This window comes from Denticeps clupeoides, chromosome 18 (assembly GCF_900700375.1).
Source record: "Denticeps clupeoides chromosome 18, fDenClu1.1, whole genome shotgun sequence".
Classification (NCBI taxonomy): Eukaryota; Metazoa; Chordata; class Actinopteri; order Clupeiformes; family Denticipitidae; genus Denticeps; species Denticeps clupeoides.
The window spans coordinates 12,546,829-12,565,747 of record NC_041724.1 but is presented as its reverse complement, the minus strand read 5'-3'; the positions used below and the strand labels follow the sequence as shown (position 1 = coordinate 12,565,747).

General features: G+C 42.3%; 1 protein-coding gene across 4 annotated transcripts in view; it reads right to left on the bottom strand.

Annotated features, from left to right (window-relative positions):
• macrod1 (mono-ADP ribosylhydrolase 1) overlaps positions 1 to 18,919 on the bottom strand; it is a 61,938-nt gene that overhangs the window by 11,835 nt on the left and 31,184 nt on the right. For 2 of the 4 annotated variants that reach the window (XM_028959714.1, XM_028959716.1), the window contains exons 4-5: positions 12,685 to 12,714; positions 4,874 to 4,990 (exon numbers count right to left, since the gene is read on the bottom strand). In XM_028959714.1, the coding sequence (XP_028815547.1) occupies positions 4,874 to 4,990; positions 12,685 to 12,714 (147 nt within the window). The remainder of the gene's footprint in view (positions 1 to 4,873; positions 4,991 to 12,684; positions 12,715 to 18,919) is intronic. The other 2 variants (XM_028959715.1, XM_028959717.1) reach the window with 1 other exon arrangement.

Genomic DNA, 18,919 nt, shown 5'->3' with positions numbered 1-18,919 from the left:
TTTTGTAAATGCTCCCCACTTCTCTCTCTCTCCTATTGTCACTTTATGGGAACCAGCACTTCCGTGTGCCCCCATTTGGGCCCCTCTCGCCCTTCTGTCTTCCTCCATCGTTTTTCCGTTATCTGTCTTCCTCCGTGGCTGAAAGGGGAAAAGGTTGACTGGGCCCTGTGGTGGCGGCCTTCATTTCGTGCTCAGTGGAGCGAGCAGGTCGCAAAACTCCGTCCACAAAGAGGACCTCCTATTCTTCAGCAGGGAGGTGGTCATATCCAACTCTTCACACCAGCCCACCCCCTCAAAAAAGGAGCAGGTGAAACATCTTTAAACAGCACCGTGACGATGACACCCCCACAATGAGCCGAAAGGAAGGGGGCCAGGCAGCTTACCATCTGAAAAGATTTCCACATTTGGAAACTGTCTCACCTTCTCACAAAGGGAAGCCTGACCACATCTCATATGCGGTGCTGCACACCAACGTTCCATCACCTGTTTCACCATTATTTTTCAATCCATAGGAAACTAGACGAAACTGGTGTGCTTCTAATGCATCTACAGTTCATGTATGTTATTATTGAGTTTAAGGGGGAAAAAATTGAGAATGTGAATATTTCTTGAACTTTTTCATTCAATGAATAGGAGACTAAATTTCTATGGTCTATATGACATGTTATTACTGAGTGTGTTTTCAATTAGAGAACATTTTGCATAACCACTTTTCATTCTGTCTCAGAAATAGTGTGGTTCAGTGTTAATTCTTGAATCTTACTACTGCATGTCTGATTGTGCTCGAGACCAAGGACACTGAAAAACAGATCATAGTAGAAAATGAAAACTACTCATCTTGTTCAACATCTCTCCCCTTTTAAATCAATGTATTGGGAACAGTTGATGATTCCCTGGTTAGGTTTTGCTGTTTTATATATATAGATCTCAACAGGTTTTTATTATTATTATTATTATTAATTGTGTAGAAAACTATGTTCCATTTCTTGTGTGGTACTAATATGTCTTGTTATCTGAGTGTGAGCGCGAGAGACAAATGGGAAAGGAAGCAAAACTTCTGCTTTAAAATAGGGGTGGGGAGCGGGTGTTCGCTTGGCCTGGGTGGATTTTAATTAGTGTTAATTGGCCACTGAGGGAAATGAGACCATTCTGTGTGTGTATGTCTGTGTGAGAGACTGTCTACATTGATGGAAAGGCCGCTCTCAGCTTCACTTGCCCCCCCCTCCATCTTCTCCGTAAGGATGGTTGCTGTTTGTTTGCTCTTCTCCCCCTGGTTAGGTGTGTATTGGTACACAGGTTGGCTTAGGGACTTGCTGCAGTGTGTTAGTTTGGCAGCTTTTTTTTTTTTTCTCCTCCGGCTCCCTGTGGATCAATAAGCCACCTACCTGATCTGAAATCCCTCTTACAATAACCTCCCCATTTATTGATGCTATTTATTTTGTGCCTAGTTGAGAATCATTTTCACCCACATCTGTAATGAATTTTACGGTTTCTGTCTTAGACCTAGAAACATAAATGCGATTTTCCCAACGAAGAAATTGCTTTTTGCATTTAGATTCAATCGGCTGCTTTTTTACATCAATCCTGCCTTCTGAGAATAAATGATCCATCTATAATGTACCTTATTGGAAAAACATCACAATAAAAGCTTTGTCCAAAACTAACCGAATAAGCCAATATTTCAACTTCTTCCATGGATTTGCCTTTTTTGTCGCTCTCACAAGATATGGCTCTCATAGACGCAGTTACCTAACAGCACATTCTCACCATCCACAGCTGTGCCATGCAAAAAAAAAATAAAAAATTTAAACAGCTCCTCGCATACAGGGGGTTATGACTAGAGGCAGGTGTTTGTGTCTTTATTCCACTGGGTCACAAGTTATAACACCCAGAATAGATCTGTGCAAAGAAGGGAGAAAGAAAAAAAACACTCATGCTCATACTAGAACTGGCTTGTGGAGTACCTGAAGTTCATTTGTTATTATTGTTGATATTATTGCATATTTCTTTAGGTTTCTGTAGGAGATGTGGGTAGGGGCTTCAAGCCGAATGATGGCACTAACTAGTGCTATTACGCTACCGATACTGGGTCAATACAGCACAGAGTGATGCATCTCATCCTGCCAGTCGACAGGGCCGGGTAAAGAGGGGTCATAAATTAGGCAAGCCAATTACTGCTAAGTGTTGGGAATAAATTGAAGCGTGCTTGCATCTGTAAACACTGCCGGAGTACATAATTGCCGAACATTCCCTCAAAGAAAGAGGGAGAAAGACAACAGACCACAGGGAGTGAAAGAGGGAAAACGTGGAGCAGTCTGACCTGTGGAGGCTTGACCTGACCTGTTGGGCCACCAAAAACCTACACACAACAATAAAAAATGTCTGTTCTTCCACTTCCTGCAGTCCTCACGTTAAAACAAGCAGGTGCTGCGTGTATAAATGGCATGACTTTGAAATGACATGAGCAGTCAGTGAACCCTGAAAGAGTGCCATTTGACCTCGGACACAAATGTCAGAAAGAACATTACAAAAGGAGCAGCATCAGGATTGGACCTGTTTTTCCGGCACTGGGTCCATGAAGAGCTGTGCTCGTCCAGCAACAACGTTTAGGTAAGAGGAAACATTTATGTCCACATAAATGCAGAACTCAAGGTTACCCTGCAGAACAAAAGGATGGCAGTAGCCTAGTGGGTGAACCAGACTACCACAATGTCACTGGTTAAACCCCACTTACTTCCATTGTGTTCCTGAAAAGGACACCTAAACCTGAGCGTCTCCAGGGGGACTGTCCCTGTCACTACTGATAGAACATTGACCAGAACCTCCACCTTCTTGCCTTCTTCACACAATACTTCCCGGTGTCTTCCCGGTAAGCAACACACACACACAGCAATCCACATGACGCTAAATACAGAGGTGGTAAATAACGAATTCCTTTACTCACATAGAGTAGTTTTTGTTAGTAATTTGTCATTTTTTAAGTTGTTTTTGAAATCTGTCATTTTACTTTTACTCATGTACATTTTTACCCAAGTATTATACTTTGGACAGGGTGGGGCTACATTGGACAGGGTGGGGCTGGGGACAGAGTGGTGGTGGCGGTGTGGAGGTTTATTGTCACTCTTACCTGTCTTCAAATCCTGAGAGCCCTGCAGACAGCTCTTTGTGTTCAAACAATGCAATAACGTTGCCATGCGATGCAAAATGTGCCAACTTAGTCGGTCAGATTTAAAACTTCCACAGGAAATCTGCGAAAGCACGTGTTTGTAAGTAGACTAGCCCATAGGTGCTTTTTGCTGAACATGAACAAGAGCATTACAGTCTAATGCTGTAGTATGTAGTGGGGCAGGGCACTTGATTTATTTCTTATATCAGCAGTCCGTGTGCTCATGTCAGTTTCCACAAATTATATGATTAATATTTGCTATAGAAAGAACAAAAAGCATAGTTTGTTCATAAGGAATTATTGAATGCTTTCACAGTTTTCGATACTTTGATTTTGGCTTAGTTTCTCTTTTTTATTGTAATGTTACAATTCACAATTTGGCCCTTTTGTGGCCAACTGTGCTTAAAGGTCCCATGACACAAAAATGTGACTTTGTGAGATGATTTAACATTAATATGAGTCCCCCTAGCCCGTCTATGGTCCTGCAGTGGTTAGAAATGGCGATAGGTGTAAATAGTGCCTTTGTCATTCTGCTTCACCATTTTGAGAGCGCCAGCTCAGATCTGGAATTTGGTAGTAAGGGTAAAGGTTACCACACGTTTCTCATGCTTTGTCCACCCAGAGAATTTCCCACCCCTCCCCAAAAATAGGTCCACCGACCATCGTTGCTTGCAAACGAGCGAAGCATTGCAGTTGCTCCATCACGTGAGCCTCTGAGGATCCAGTGGGTTAATTGTATTTTTTCTGGAAAAACGACTTCCTGTCTGTGCCAAACAATGTGGTTGGTGAATGGGGTCATGTCCGCGAATGCCCCCTCAACTTGTATAGGCCATTCTCCTCTGCACTCCGCCTTTCTCCTCCTTATTATCAGTTAAAGCTACAGACACTGAAACTCTTTGCTGCATCCTGTGGAAATCTCATTGTGGGACTGTCACAAAGTCGCTGCAATGCTTCACCAAAGCTGAATTGTGAAAAGAGTCTTCGGATACAGTATTAGGGGACCAGTAAGACTGATATAAAAAATGTTTTATGGGCTGGTCTGACCATACATTACCTTACATTATACAACCTAAAATTTGATGGATACAGCATCTAATGGATGCTGTATTTGGATTTATGACTAGTTATTTTTTACATCAAGTAATTGAAAGTAAATAAGTAACTTTTACTCAAAGTAAATTTTAAATTAAGTACTTTTTTGCTTTTACTCAAGTAGATTTTAGATGGGTACTTGCACTTTACTTGAGCAGAATTTGAGCAAAGTAAAGATACTTTTACTTAATCACATTTTGTTCCAGTACTTATCCCACCTCTGGTTAAATAAAGCATGATTAAACAGACCAGGCCATATTCTGGTCTCTGGTCTAATGGTCGCTTTTGCTGGTGGACACGAGTCAGCATGGGCATACTGACCAGCATTAAATTTCTCAGCATTTAGTTCCAGGTCACCAGTTTTCCCTCCTCGATCCACTTTTGGTCAGTCCGCACTACTGCTGACCAGGAGCATCCTATGCCAGGAGAATCATCAAGACCTCACAATTTTGTCCTTGATAAAATGGCATTGACTTGTTTTTTCAGTTTCCGACATGTGTACCACAATGGGAAAAATTGAACAGTGTGCCCATGGATTTGCTCCACTGTCATGTGCCATTCAGAAAAGTGGGATATTTTTGCTGATAAAATCAAGGAACAAGGTGGGTCACTTACACTTAGCCGGCAGGCCATATGCCCCTGTAATTTTGGCCTCCCCTGTTTCGCAGCCTCCCAGAGTGGAGCACTCCTTCTTCAACAATGGCCCTGCACCACGATGGATGGCACCATCCACTGAAGGGAAAAAATATAAACATTTTGAAAAGATGATTAAATCAGAGATAAGAAAGTTGAGCACTGGAACCAAGGAGCAGACACTCTCTTAACAGGACTCATTAAAATGCCTGTCAATGCGCTGTGTAATTATGGCATTGTGATGTGATTGCATGCCAGAGTCACTTCCCTCTCCACTATATAATCATCCATTATTAGGCTATTTTTCATTATGCAACACGTCCCTGTAATATGCATCAAAGCTGACAGTCCCTATAGGTTGCAGAAATGCACGTAGCAGCTTGTGCATTTTGGATTTTATAACCAGGGCATGATGTATTATAGAGCGATGCTGAACACAGGCTCGCTTCGACGGTTACAGGAGTTCTCTTCGGTCAGTTTTGTGTTTTAAAAAAAATTGCTTGTGGTGAAAAGAAGCCGTAGCTGTAGCACCCGTGGCTTGACTAGGAGACTGAAGCAAACAGGGCTCCATAAATAAGGGTGAAAGGAAAAAAAAGATAAGGGATAAGCGTGAGGGTGAAGGGAAAAAAGAAAGAACTAACAGGGATGGAGGGGGGGGGGGGTAACAAACACAAGTCATTTGAAAGATGCTGGTGAGAAGATGAAAGAGTATCAGAGTGACAGAGGGAGCGAGAGGCAGGAGGGAAGGGGAAGAAAGAGGGTGAGAAAGAGAGGAAGGGAGCGGAGGAAAGCAGATGGAAGAAGGTTCACTTTAGGGGCTGTTGGAGCTGCGAGGAGGGAAGGGGAAGATAAGAGGAGCGTGTGAGAGTTGTGAGAGTTCGCTGTGGGGACCAGCCTGCTTTCCTGTATGATCACCCTGCAAACACAGGCATACACACCAACACACAACACACACTCTCTCTCTCTCTTCTCCGTTTTACACAAACAGCCACATGCACAGACACTTCATTAGCAGGAGCTACTCGGCACCATGTATATCTGGCTAGGGGGGATTTTCAAGCAGAAAATCACAGACACACTCAAGACAGGTGTGCGCATGCACACACACACACACACACACACACACAGTGGCAGGTGTATACTAATGCTTGCTCACACATGTGCAGACACATCGCTTCGCCTACACAGGAGCACAGAGACAACATCACAAACACACACATTTTCCCATCCAGTTGTTAGACTTATCTGTGATCGGTCGAGATCAAGAGCAATTAACTGCCGATTAGCCATCGAGGCATGTTTTTATTGGTTATGCCCGTCACCATGGTGACACTTAGGAAAGCCCGTCCAGAAGGCTGCAGCAACATCTGTTTGGCCTGTCCCAAATCCCTCAATGGGAGCGCCGATGTTTGCTTTGGTCTGGTCAGGGTCCAACTGGCCAAGTGATTTAGACCCTGTGTGGACGTCAGGCCAGACAGCGTCAAAATCCGAGACAGAATGAAACACACTGATACAGCTTCACAATGAACACAATGCGAGGCGCAGCCTGGGCTGCTGGGTTGTGGGGTTTGTTTTTGCCAGCATGTAATTTCATACCATTAATGCAACATTTCAGCGGAGAGGCATCCTCTTATTTCAGGGGTGAAAGTTGCTCATGAATAGTATTGGACCTCATGAAAGCACTACTGCATGCTTTGGCTTCTTCTATTACTTAAAGTGGTATATGTTGGGGAAATTCAAACATGCATTCACGTCTAAGAGTCTAAAAATAAGCAGAAAAAAGCCAGTTGCTAAAAAGAATGGATTTCTAAAAAAAAAAAAAAAAAAATGATAATAAAATAAAAACTTTGAAAACACATACTCTATGGAGGCCATGGAGAAGCCCCACTGTACAACTAAAGGTTGTGAGTGTGAAAGAGTGGGAAATGTCTCACTGCTTCACAGCTGTCTGTAAGAGGGATGGGTGTGTATGGGCTTTGACGAAAGTCATTGATCGTGATGGTACACACAACTCGAGGGAACAACGTGAGACAAGCCGTAACGACCTGTTCCTGGTTTTCATTCCCTGTTCGCTGAGTGCAGGCTACGCCACCTCCTTATTCCCGGTGCCTGGTTTCTTTCACAATAAAAGGTTGCCTGTACCAGTGTTCCGGGTACCGATGACCGTGGGATCGTCTCTGTCTCAGTTGTGCTCCAAAGCCGATTGCATGTCTAGTCCTTGTCCTAGGCTTGAGTTGTGCGCTCTAGTTCATGTTCAGCTTTGTTTCGTCCCCCGGATCCCTGTTTCCCCCTGTGCCCAGTTGCCAATGTCCAGTTATGTGTTCGGTGTTCTCCCGCGAGTGACTTTCCCACTCCCCATCCCCCATCCTATTTCGTTAACATTTTGGTTGCGAAAATAAACACCTTTTTAAACGAATCTGTTCCTAATCTTTCCCCATTTTCACACCATGACAGATCCACAGCCATCACTTGTCCAAGGTGAAGAAAAATGAAGAAATGATTAGACTTCAGCGGTCAAGAAATTCAAGATTATTGAGTCCATTGCTCTAGTGAACACAATATGCCAAGCCCCCCTCTAAGGAAATTTTGTCAAAATAGGCAGAAATGGACTTGCTCATGGTTCCATTTTGGTGTTTACTGACGGCCAACTACTGTGTAGATGGGTTTGTGGCTATATACCGTGCAGGTCAAAAGTTTGGACACACCTTCTCATTCAATGTGTTTTCTTTATTTTCATGACCATTTACGTTGGTAGATTCTCACTGAAGTCATCAAAACTATGAATGAACACATGTGGAGTTATGAACTTAACAAAAAGTGGAGACCTGGCCTCCAGAATCACTGGACCTGAACCCAGTCGAGATGGTTTGGGGTGAGCTGGACTGCAGAGTGAAGACAAAAGGGGCCAACAAGTGCTAAACACCTCTGGGAACTCCTTCAAGACTGTTGGAAAAGCATTTCAGGTGACGACCTCTTGAAGCTCATCGAGAGAATGCCAAGAGTGTGCAAAGCAGTAATGTGTAATGTGTGAAGGTGTGTTCAAACTTTTGGCCTGTACTGTATGTATTAGTATTACTATGTAACTATTTTCTTTTTGATGCCTTTCGGGAGCACATTAAATGTTTATAAATTTGCCCTTTCAGCTAAATCTGCTTCAAGCCTCACATATGCTCTCATTTCCCCCATTCTTTCCACACTCGTTCGACCCTCTTTTCATCTCCACTCTATCGCGTGCTTGCAGACGCAGACATCCTTCCCCTTCTCCAACGTGAAAACGGTCCTGCTTCCCCTCTGCACGTTTCAGTCGCTGCCTAATTATCACCCAGATCTGCCAGGCCTTAACAAACCTCCAGAGCAGAGGCTTCATAACTGATAAGGCACCAGGATAGAATAACGAGAGAGAGAGAGAGAGAATGTGTGTTTACCAGCAAGGAAAACCAAAATAGAGTTAACAGAAAATGAATAAAACAGTTAAAGGGTGTGAGAGATGGTGGCAAAGGCGGTGCGAGATGGAGGAACCGGGAGGAAAGGCAGGGAGGGGTGGCGAGTGGAGAAGGGTACGTCGGAGGGGAGTGTGAGGCGGGGTGGAGGTGAGAGGAAGTGCCAGGACGGATGCTGGAGCACGTACAGTCAGAGTGGGTGCAGACAAGGCGAAGGTCACAACTAAATCAATCCCATTTTCCGCACGGCTCGGGATGACGTTTGAGGGGCGGAATAATGCTCATGTCACCATGTGCGCATGTCTGTTTGTTTGGGTAGGCTTTTTCGAAAAGTTGATTTATCACACGTATTGATTAGCAGGGCACTTATCACTAACACACCTGCACACAAGTTCAGTGTGCATGACAAACCCCACACACACACACACACACACACACACACACACACACACACACACACACACAGACGTCAGTAGGGTGGAAAATTACAGTTGATGTGCGCTGCACTCTAGCACAATAAATTACATATAGCGCATATGTGCACGCCCCCCCCTTCCCTCCCGTTTATTTTCCCGCCAACATGCCATTTGACGAGGACCTGGACGCGACACTACAAACGCGCCGATTTTCTGCACACAAAGCATACATTTCAAAAATGATTACACATTCAAAGACCAATTATATCTTCACAAAATACGAGCGCACAGCTGAATTGTGATATTCTGACTTTCCCGGGAATCATATGGCCTATGACAACGACGAGAAGAAATTAGGAGGCACATGAAGACTGTGATTAGTGACTGATTGGGGATGATTATCTTCATTTACAGAAAGATGCTATTCTGCAAATATTTTATATATATAAATTATTATTTGAGCTTTTCGCTGCTCTAGAAGCTTGCTGTCTCTTGTTCTAAATTCTACCTTATATATAACTATACTTTATACTACTATATACTATTACATAATTACATGTGACCACACATTTCTTGGTGCCAGTCCAAAGCCCGGGTAAACGGGGTGAGTTACTTCAAATGTTGGCAAGCCTTTGTACAAATAAGCAAGACCCTTATAAGCAAACTAAGTGACGACCCCTTACGAGAGAAGCCGAAAGGAGAATTATGTATTGTTTTTGGTTTGCAGAACTATACAATGAAAGACCAAGTGCTTACACCAAAGTCAGAAAAGAAAAAATATATATTAAACACGGTGACGGCTCAATCTTGCATTGGGCCGTTGTTGCAGCCAGTGGAACTGAGGACGGAAGAATGGCTTTTAATAAGAATCAGCAAATAGAACACCATATGAACACAGACATTTTTGCTATTTTGTTGTTTCATTTTATTAGTATGCCTTTTGATAGTATGATTACAGTAATTATAGTTTTCTTATTATATGATATTAGAATTCATTCTGTTCCACAGGATGTTTGGCCAATAAAATTAAAAAAAAATTTTAAAAAGCATAAGTCACCGCCTCACACTGGCTTAAAAGCCAGAAACGAAAAAAGTGTGTTTTAGCTGTGGATTTGTGGATTTTGCAAACACATGAGGTTGATGAAGGTGGTTCTGTTAACACCATTAGGACTAAACAGCATCACAACCAGCTGTGCTTTAGAGGAAGATTAGCGTGATAGTCATCTGCATTACAATGAAAGGAAATATTATGTTCCCAAAAGATAGATCCAAGAGGCAGCAGGTACAAAGGAAGTAAAAGAGGACCAAGAATGGTCCCCCATCCACTGAGGTGGAAGTAGAATAATCAGTAGAAACACAAAAACTTCTATCTGCAGAATAAGACCTAAACCACCTCCCATTGCTCCAGCCTAGAAACAAGAATATCATGGTCTATGGTGTAAAAAAAGTAGCAAGTAGTACAGAATCGCCAGTCATTTACTAAAAGAATATAATTTAATACTCTTAACAGAGCAGATTCTGTGCTGTGGTGAGTTTTGGACTTTTGAATACTTCAGAAATCACATGTTCATTCTGGAAAGGCTTCAGTTGGGCAGTTAAGCCAGAAAAGCTAGCTTCGAGACAGGCCTAAAATTTGACAAAACAATCGGGTATACAGATTTTTTCAAAGTTTGTACAACAGCATGCTTAAATGTTTTGGACACCACACTAGATATTAGGCTACTATTAATAATGGAAAGAATATAGAGTTACCCAGAGTAAGGAAGGCCTCCTTAAAAAGACGAGGGGGGGATACCCTCAAACAGGGAACCGAGGGATTCATGTGTGGTCAAACACAGCCAGACAGGGTATTAAAATCAATGCATGTACAGCAGGTGGTAAAATATGGGCCCTAGTGCATAGCACTTTCTCCAAAAAGAAACAAAGAAATTTATCACAGGCTTCCAGAGAAGCTTTCAAAGGAGAGTAAAGAAGAGATTTTAGGGTGTTAAAAATGTGGGGGGTTATGAGAATATATTGCTTTATTTATTTATTTGTTTAAAAAAAAAACATACAAAAAAAACATTTTAAACAGTTCCTGTGTTGGTTTGTTTTCTCCCCTTGTAGTATCGAAATTAGTAGAAAGAATCGAGTACCATGCTTAGTATCTCGATCGAGTTTGAAATTTACAAGCCTTTAAGGCACGTTGGAGTCCTTCAACAAGAAAATGATCTGAAAAACAGCCCAAAATCTACAATGTATCACCTCAAGAGGCACAAGCTGAAGGTTTTGCCATGGACCATCATTGAAAATCTGTGGCTAGACCTGAAAGTATACTTGTCAAATGAGGTGTTACTACATACTGACCCTGCTGGGTGCCCACGTTTTTCCTTCAGGCCCTTTTCATTCAGCAGAGTTTTCGGTATTTTGAACCTGTAAATTATGGATTTAAAAATATTAAAGGTATTAAACTTACACGTCATGTCTCTGAACGATCGGTTCACCTTCTCCTCACTCTCCCTTTTTCTACTTCTCTGCACAGTAGTGATTACCTTTTTATCTTTGACTCAAAGAACAGAAGGAGAATGATGAGAAAATTGTTGTGAAAGTCTGTTCTACTGACAATCTGAGTAACAGGTGAGTGAAATTTTCTGGGGCGTAACGTCACCACGAACCGAGGGACAGGGTGACAGGTTATTGAGTTATTCCTCATGCCACGATGGGGTAATAACAAAACAATACCCACGTGGCATTTGCACATTTTGATGGATGCACTGTTACAGAACCCTCTGGGCACAACTGGCCCCTGAAAAAAAAAACGTGGCCTGTGGCTCAGTAGCAAAAATAGCAGTTGCCACTGGTGATCGGAGGTGTGCGTAGATTAAGGTGGTAACACACTTGCCTATGAACCAGAAGACCACAAGGTCACAGGTTCAAACCCCACTTACTCCCATTGTGTCCCTGAGCAGGACACTTAACCCTGAATGTCTCCAGGGGGACTGTCCCTTTAAATACTGATTGTAAGTCACTCTGGATAAGCGTGTCTGATCAAATTTATTTTTTACAGACATGAAACATGGTTACCTCTCACAATGTCAATTTTTTGCTAATTTCAATGAAATTCAAAGCAAATTATTACCAATAACCCAGGCCTTCAGAGTTCAGTTTATATACCGTATGTTATATTAAAAAGTGCATCTGTCTTAATTAAAATATTCATACACCAACTCAGTTTAATGCTTAGTACTGGCTATCAAATCTTAAACTTAGAAGCCCTTGTGTAATTTTAGTGACATTGTTGTCCAGTATATCACGTTCTGTTCATCACCATTTTGGTCCATTTTAAATGCATATGAACTTTAACATTAACATTTTATTGCATGAACATTATTTTATTGAACTGTTGCACAGTTTTGACACCAAATTTACGTTGAAATATTTGGTGCAATAGTTTTGTCTGAATGCTTGTAGAGTTTACAGAATTTTATTGTGGAAGTTGGCTTTAACAAGTGAGAGTAGTTTTCTGTGACCCGTGCATCACATGGCAAGTATTCACACTGCTTGTATGGCTTTTGTCATAATGTTATATTGTACAAGTACTACATACATGTCACACATGTCCATAGATCTGACCACTAGTTACGGGGATAAAGTAACTTGTGTTATAAAAATGTTTCGTGCATCACGTAGGGAATCGGCCTGTAGAGACCCTGAGACTATAAACATCTGTCTTCCTCCTCCAACAGCTCCCGTCTCTTCTGTAATTTGTCTCACCGCTGTGTGTCTCGTTTCCCCTTCTCCACTCAACGCCTTCCCTCAGTCACTCTCGCACTCCCTTTCTTTAATGCCCCTTCTTTCCCACTGACCCAGCCGAGAGATTAAAGGAAGAAAAAAAAAACCACAACAGAGGAGAAAGGAAAGAGGATGATGGGAGGAGTGAGACAGGCAGTGTACTTACCCCCTCCTCCGCCCAGCAGAGAGCTGTTCGCTGAAACACAAAAAGAAACAAACTAATGTTCAGTACACCCGCAACCCACAACAACCGCTCACGTCAAATGTACCACAATCTTCTAAAAACAAGTAGACACCAACACAGTAAGACCTACACGTCTTTATGGTCTTAACACCAAATATCACACGAAAATGGCATACATGGAGTGAGTTTGAAGAACATGGCTGGATACAACAGATAAACTTCTATAAAACATCTGAACCCGACAGAACCAATCACAGCAGGCGCTGAGCTGCCAGGCGTAATTCATACGCCGATACGAGGACCGGCTCCTTGTATCGGCGACAGTGTTCTGTGCTCCTCCGATTAGAACAGGAGCGACAACGAGTAATTCGCGTCGACGCAGGGCCCTCAGCCGGCCGAATAAATTAAGAATGCACAATTTGCCTGCTGATTAACAGTCGCACATTAGGAATGCATCGTCTCTCCGAAGACGCGATCATAAGTGTGTGTCGCGAGGCAAGCAGGTGTCATTTAGTCGAAATGCTCCCGCGCACGCACACACACACACACACACACACACACACACACACATATGGATGGAGAGGTAGCCATAGCAACATAAAGCCCAAAGGTTTGTTACTGAAACCTAGTTAATTACACAGAGAGCGATGGAGGGAAGGAGGGAGGGTGGGAGAGATGTTGCCTCTGGAAGCCGTAAGATGGACGGAAAAGATGAGGAGAGGAATTAAAGAATAAAAAAATGAGAAAAAAAAAAAAACAATGTAGGAGGGTAAACTGTTGAACCCCCGGGAACAGAGATTTGCCATCTGTCAAATATTTCCCCTGGGCAACGGCGGAACATCGTCATTACACACATGAACCCGAGAGCTGGTGGCGATGCATCTGGCAAGACAAACCGTTTTATTCATAATGACTCGAAATAAGGTGGATTATGAGGCACGGCCAAGAAATAATCAAGTAGGAGCTGCCACGGTTGAAGAGCTTCACTGGGAAAAACGGAATTATTTATACGCTGCAGTTAAATGTTTAATACAGGCAATATTAAGAAATATTAGAAGAGTTATTGGGCTCATTTGGTGCTAACATGATCATCAGAAGGGAATAGAAGGTGAATCGTCAGGGGGACGGAGACATGTTAAATACTAACAGCAACTCAGACAAGCTGTGTGTGTGTACGTGTGAAAGAGTGTGTGAATGTGTGTGTGTGTGTGTGTGTGTGTGTGTGTGTGTGTGAATATGAATGAGTCAGAAAAAGAGAGAGAGAGATGGTGAGAGAAGAAGACCACGAGAGAAGGTAGTCTAAAAGAGAAAGGGAATTCTTAATTTTTGGTAGAACACTGTCAAAGAGAAAGAATAAACACAAGAGTTCTGTGGAGCACCGTGCACCATCTGAGGCAGACAAAGCAAACCGCACGAGACAATGAGAGAGAGAGAGACAGACAGACGGACAGAGTTGTACAGCGAGAGAGGGGAGATCCAAAAGTCATAGTGATCAATGGAAAGTTGTGTATGGCAGATGCCGAAACAATATGGGGAGAGGGAGCAGAAACTGAAACTACAAATATATGACAAGTCAAGCTCAGTGGCTTGTTTATTAATTAGTTTTTGGGTCATACACACACACACACACACACACACACACACACATACACACCATTCAGTCATAAGATCTGCACCACCCGCCCAATTTAAAGTTGGTCACTAAAACTGCCCCAACACGTCAAGGCATGATCTCCACTCGAGTAGCTTCTACTGGTCAGACTTCGTCTTCCCTGCACACGAGAGAGATGCTCAAATGGACTCGGATGTAAATTACTTCTGCTGTGTGGCTGCACTGCCATTAAAGAATCCCATTACCATGAACGGTGGACTTGGTGGACAACCTTCTTCCATTGTCCTGCTCGTTGTAGGCAGCCAGTCTGCAGCTAACCTTTGGGTCACAACCAGCATTTAAATTGTTCAGTAAATTTTTACCGAGCTCTTCTACTGGATCAGACAACGCTGGTCAGACTGCATCAATGAGCAAGCAATCACAATTTGACCCTCATCGAATCCTTACACTTGAAAGTGAAAGTGAAGTGATTGTCGTTGGGATACACTGCACAACGAAACGTGTCCTCTGCTTTTAACCCATCACCCTAAGTGAGCAGTGGGCAGCCATGGGAGCAGTGTGTGGGGACAAACTATCCCTTGCCCATTCTTTATGCTTGCAACACATCAACTTTGAAAGGACCAGATATTTCACTTGCTGCCAGGTACCACTGTAATCCGAGTGGTAGTAGCCTAGTGGGTAACACACTCGCCTATGAACCAGAAGACCCAGGTTCAAATCCCACTTACTACCATTGCGTCCCTGAGCAAGACACTTAACCCTAAGTTGCTCCAGGGAGACTGTCCCTGTAACTACTGATTGATAGTCGCTCTGGATAAGGGCGTCTGATAAATGCTGTAAATGTAAATGTAAACCAATTCTACTCACTGATCGGTGTATTCAGTAATCAGAGCATATTAAGACAAGAGTATGTTATGCTATGAGATAATCCGCAAAGTAAATTGTATGTAGAACTTTATGCACTGTGCCCTTTATATATTTAATACATTTCACCAAAAGCCAGCTCTCCTACAACTCCACAAATACAAGTGCAATGTGTTTGTTCCCTTTCCTCTCATTTTGCACATTTTTAACTACCCCCAATTCATAGTCCTTCATTTATATTTCACCCACCATCTGGCAGTTTCTCCATTTGTAGTTTAGAAAAAAATATTTAGTCCGTGCATTCTCAGATCTCCTGAACAAGGACTCGTTTTTTTTCTGCAGAAACATGAATTTTCATGCAGTGTTTAAACTAAGTGTCCACAGGCCTGAAAACGGCACCAAATTAATACAGATTAACAGTGAGCTGTGCTCAGTCAGCAGGGCTTTGGGAGGGTGTGACACCGAGCTCCAGATTTGCCATTTAGATTTTTAAAAATAACAAACAAGGGGTACGGGAAGATACACAGAGTGTGGGTGTGTGTGTTTATGTGTGCACAAATGAACAGATGTCTCGAATGTCTGACACACTCCACCATCCTGCTGGCCCATTGGCACACTGACACCTCCTACCACACACACACACACACACACACACACACAGTGCATTACAGGCAGCCCTAATCAGAGAAAATCACAGCAGAGCCACAGCATACATAAAAGCACACACTACTTGATTATGCTATAAATTTCCAAAGGCATCAACTGGCCAGTGCCTCCACAAATCATTAAAATGAATTCAGATTGGCCTGGGCTGAGGTAACGGACTGTGCATCATACACGTTGACTTCTTCGACAGTGAACAATTAAAAACTTAAAAAAAAACCCTCACTCACAGCGATCCCCCTTGGTCCTGCCATTAACACCGCTGCTGCTATCAGATGTCATTCCCACTGGCACGGCCGCGTTATTACGATTTCATATCAACATTCTCAACCAATATTATTGCCATTTACCAGATCACACGGCGATCACACACCTTCCAGGGATTTTAACCCATTTACATTCTTCTACTCATATTTAGATATGCTTTGCATATTTTGTTTATTTATGGTTATTTTATAAGGCAGGACTGAGGTGAATGAGGGAGTGAGTGAGTGGGTGTGTGAATGAGTGGGTGGGTGGATATTGTGTGGTAAGTGTAGAGTGAGTGGAATGATAATATTGTGTAGTGAGAGAGTGAGTGAGTCAATAATGTGCAGTGAGAGCGGAGTGAGTGAGTGGAATATTGATATTGCGCAGTGAGTGAGTGGATGAGTGCAGAGTGAGGGAGTGTGGAGTGAGTGGAATATTAATATTGTATAGTAAGAGAGTGAGTGAGTAAATATTGTTCACTGATTGTAGAGTGAGTGTGGATTAGGTGTAATATTGATATTGTGTTGTGAGAGTCAGAGAGTAAATAATGTACAGTGAGTGGAATGTTAAGAGAATAGTCAGAGAGTAGATCATGTAAAGTGATTGCAGAGTGAGAGAGAAAGAGAGGGTAAATGCACAGAGTGCATGATGAGTGATCTATTGGTATGTTGATATTGTGGAGTGAGTGAGAGAGTGAGGGTAAATGTAGTGAGTGCAGAGTGAGTGATATGTTGATTATTTTTAGTAAGAGAGTGAGTGAGTAGATATTATAGTGAGTGTGTAGTGAGTGAGTGAGTACTAAGTGGAATGTTGATATTGTGGAGTGAGTGAGAGAGTGAGGGTAAATGTAGTGAGTGCAGAGTGAGTGATATGTTGATATTTTTAGTAAGAGAGTGAGTGAGTAGATATTGTAGTGAGTGTGTAGTGAGTGAGTGAGTACTAAGTGGAATGTTGATATTGTGGAGTGAGTGAGAGAGTGAGGGTAAATGTAGTGAGTGCAGAGTGAGTGATATGTTGATATTTTTAGTAAGAGAGTGAGTGAGTAGATATTGTAGTGAGTGTGTAGTGAGTGAGGGAGTACTAGGTGGAATGTTGATATTGTGGAGTGAGTGAGAGAGTGAGGGTAAATGTAGTGAGTGCAGAGTGAGTGATATGTTGCTATTTTTAGTAAGAGAGTGAGTGAGTAGATATTATAGTGAGTGTGTAGTGAGTGAGTGAGTACTAAGTGGAATGTTGATATTGTGGAGTGAGTGAGAGAGTGAGGGTAAATGTAGTGAGTGCAGAGTGAGTGATATGTTGATATTTTTAGTAAGAGAGTGAGTGAGTAGATATTGTAGTGAGTGTGTAGTGAGTGAGGGAGTACTAGGTGGAATGTTGATATTGTGGAGTGAGTGAGAGAGTGAGGGTAAATGTAGTGAGTGCAGAGTGAGTGATATGTTGCTATTTTTAGTAAGAGAGTGAGTGAGTAGATATTATAGTGAGTGTGTAGTGAGTGAGTGAGTACTAAGTGGAATGTTGATATTGTCGAGTGAGTGAGAGAGTGAGGGTAAATGTAGTAAGTGTTGAGTGAGTGATATGTTGATATTGTAATAAGAGTGAGTGAGTAGATATTATAGTGAGTGTGTAGTGAGTGAGTGAGTACTAAGTGGAATGTTGATATTGTGGAGTGCGTGAGAGAGTGAGGGTAAATGTAGTGAGTGCAGAGTAAGTGATATGTTGATATTTTTAGTAAGAGAGTGAGTGAGTAGATATTGTAGTGAGGGTGTAGTGAGTGAGTGAGTACTAGGTGGAATGTTGATATTGTGGAGTGAGTGAGAGAGTGAGGGTAAATGTAGTGAGTGCAGAGTGAGTGATATGTTGATATTTTTAGTAAGAGAGTGAGTGAGTAGATATTGTAGTGAGGGTGTAGTGAGTGAGTGAGTACTAAGTGGAATGTTGATATTGTGGAGTGAGTGAGAGAGTGAGGGTAAATGTAGTGAGTGCAGAGTAAGTGATATGTTGATATTTTTAGTAAGAGAGTGAGTGAGTAGATATTGTAGTGAGTGTGTAGTGAGTGAGTGAGTACTAAGTGGAATGTTGATATTGTGGAGTGAGTGAGTGAGAGAGTGAGGGTAAATGTAGTGAGTGCAGAGTGAGTGATATGTTGATATTGTAATAAGAGTGAGTGAGTAGATATTATAGTGAGTGTGTAGTGAGTGAGGGAGTACTAGGTGGAATGTTGATATTGTGGAGTGAGTGAGAGAGTGAGGGTAAATGTAGTGAGTGCAGAGTGAGTGATATGTTGATATTTTTAGTAAGAGAGTGAGTGAGTAGATATTGTAGTGAGGGTGTAGTGAGTGAGTGAGTACTAAGTGGAATGTTGATATTGTGGAGTGAGTGAGAGAGTGAGGGTAAATGTAGTGAGTGCAGAGTAAGTGATATGTTGATATTCTTAGTAAGAGAGTGAGTGAGTAGATATTGTAGTGAGGGTGTAGTGAGTGAGTGAGTACTAGGTGGAATGTTGATATTGTGGAGTGAGTGAGAGAGTGAGGGTAAATGTAGTGAGTGCAGAGTGAGTGATATGTTGATATTGTAATAAGAGTGAGTGAGTAGATATTATAGTGAGTGTGTAGTGAGTGAGTGAGTACTAAGTGGAATGTTGATATTGTCGAGTGAGTGAGAGAGTGAGGGTAAATGTAGTAAGTGTTGAGTGAGTGATATGTTGATATTGTAATAAGAGTGAGTGAGTAGATATTATAGTGAGTGTGTAGTGAGTGAGGGAGTACTAAGTGGAATGTTGATATTGTGGAGTGAGTGAGTGAGAGAGTGAGGGTAAATGTAGTGAGTGCA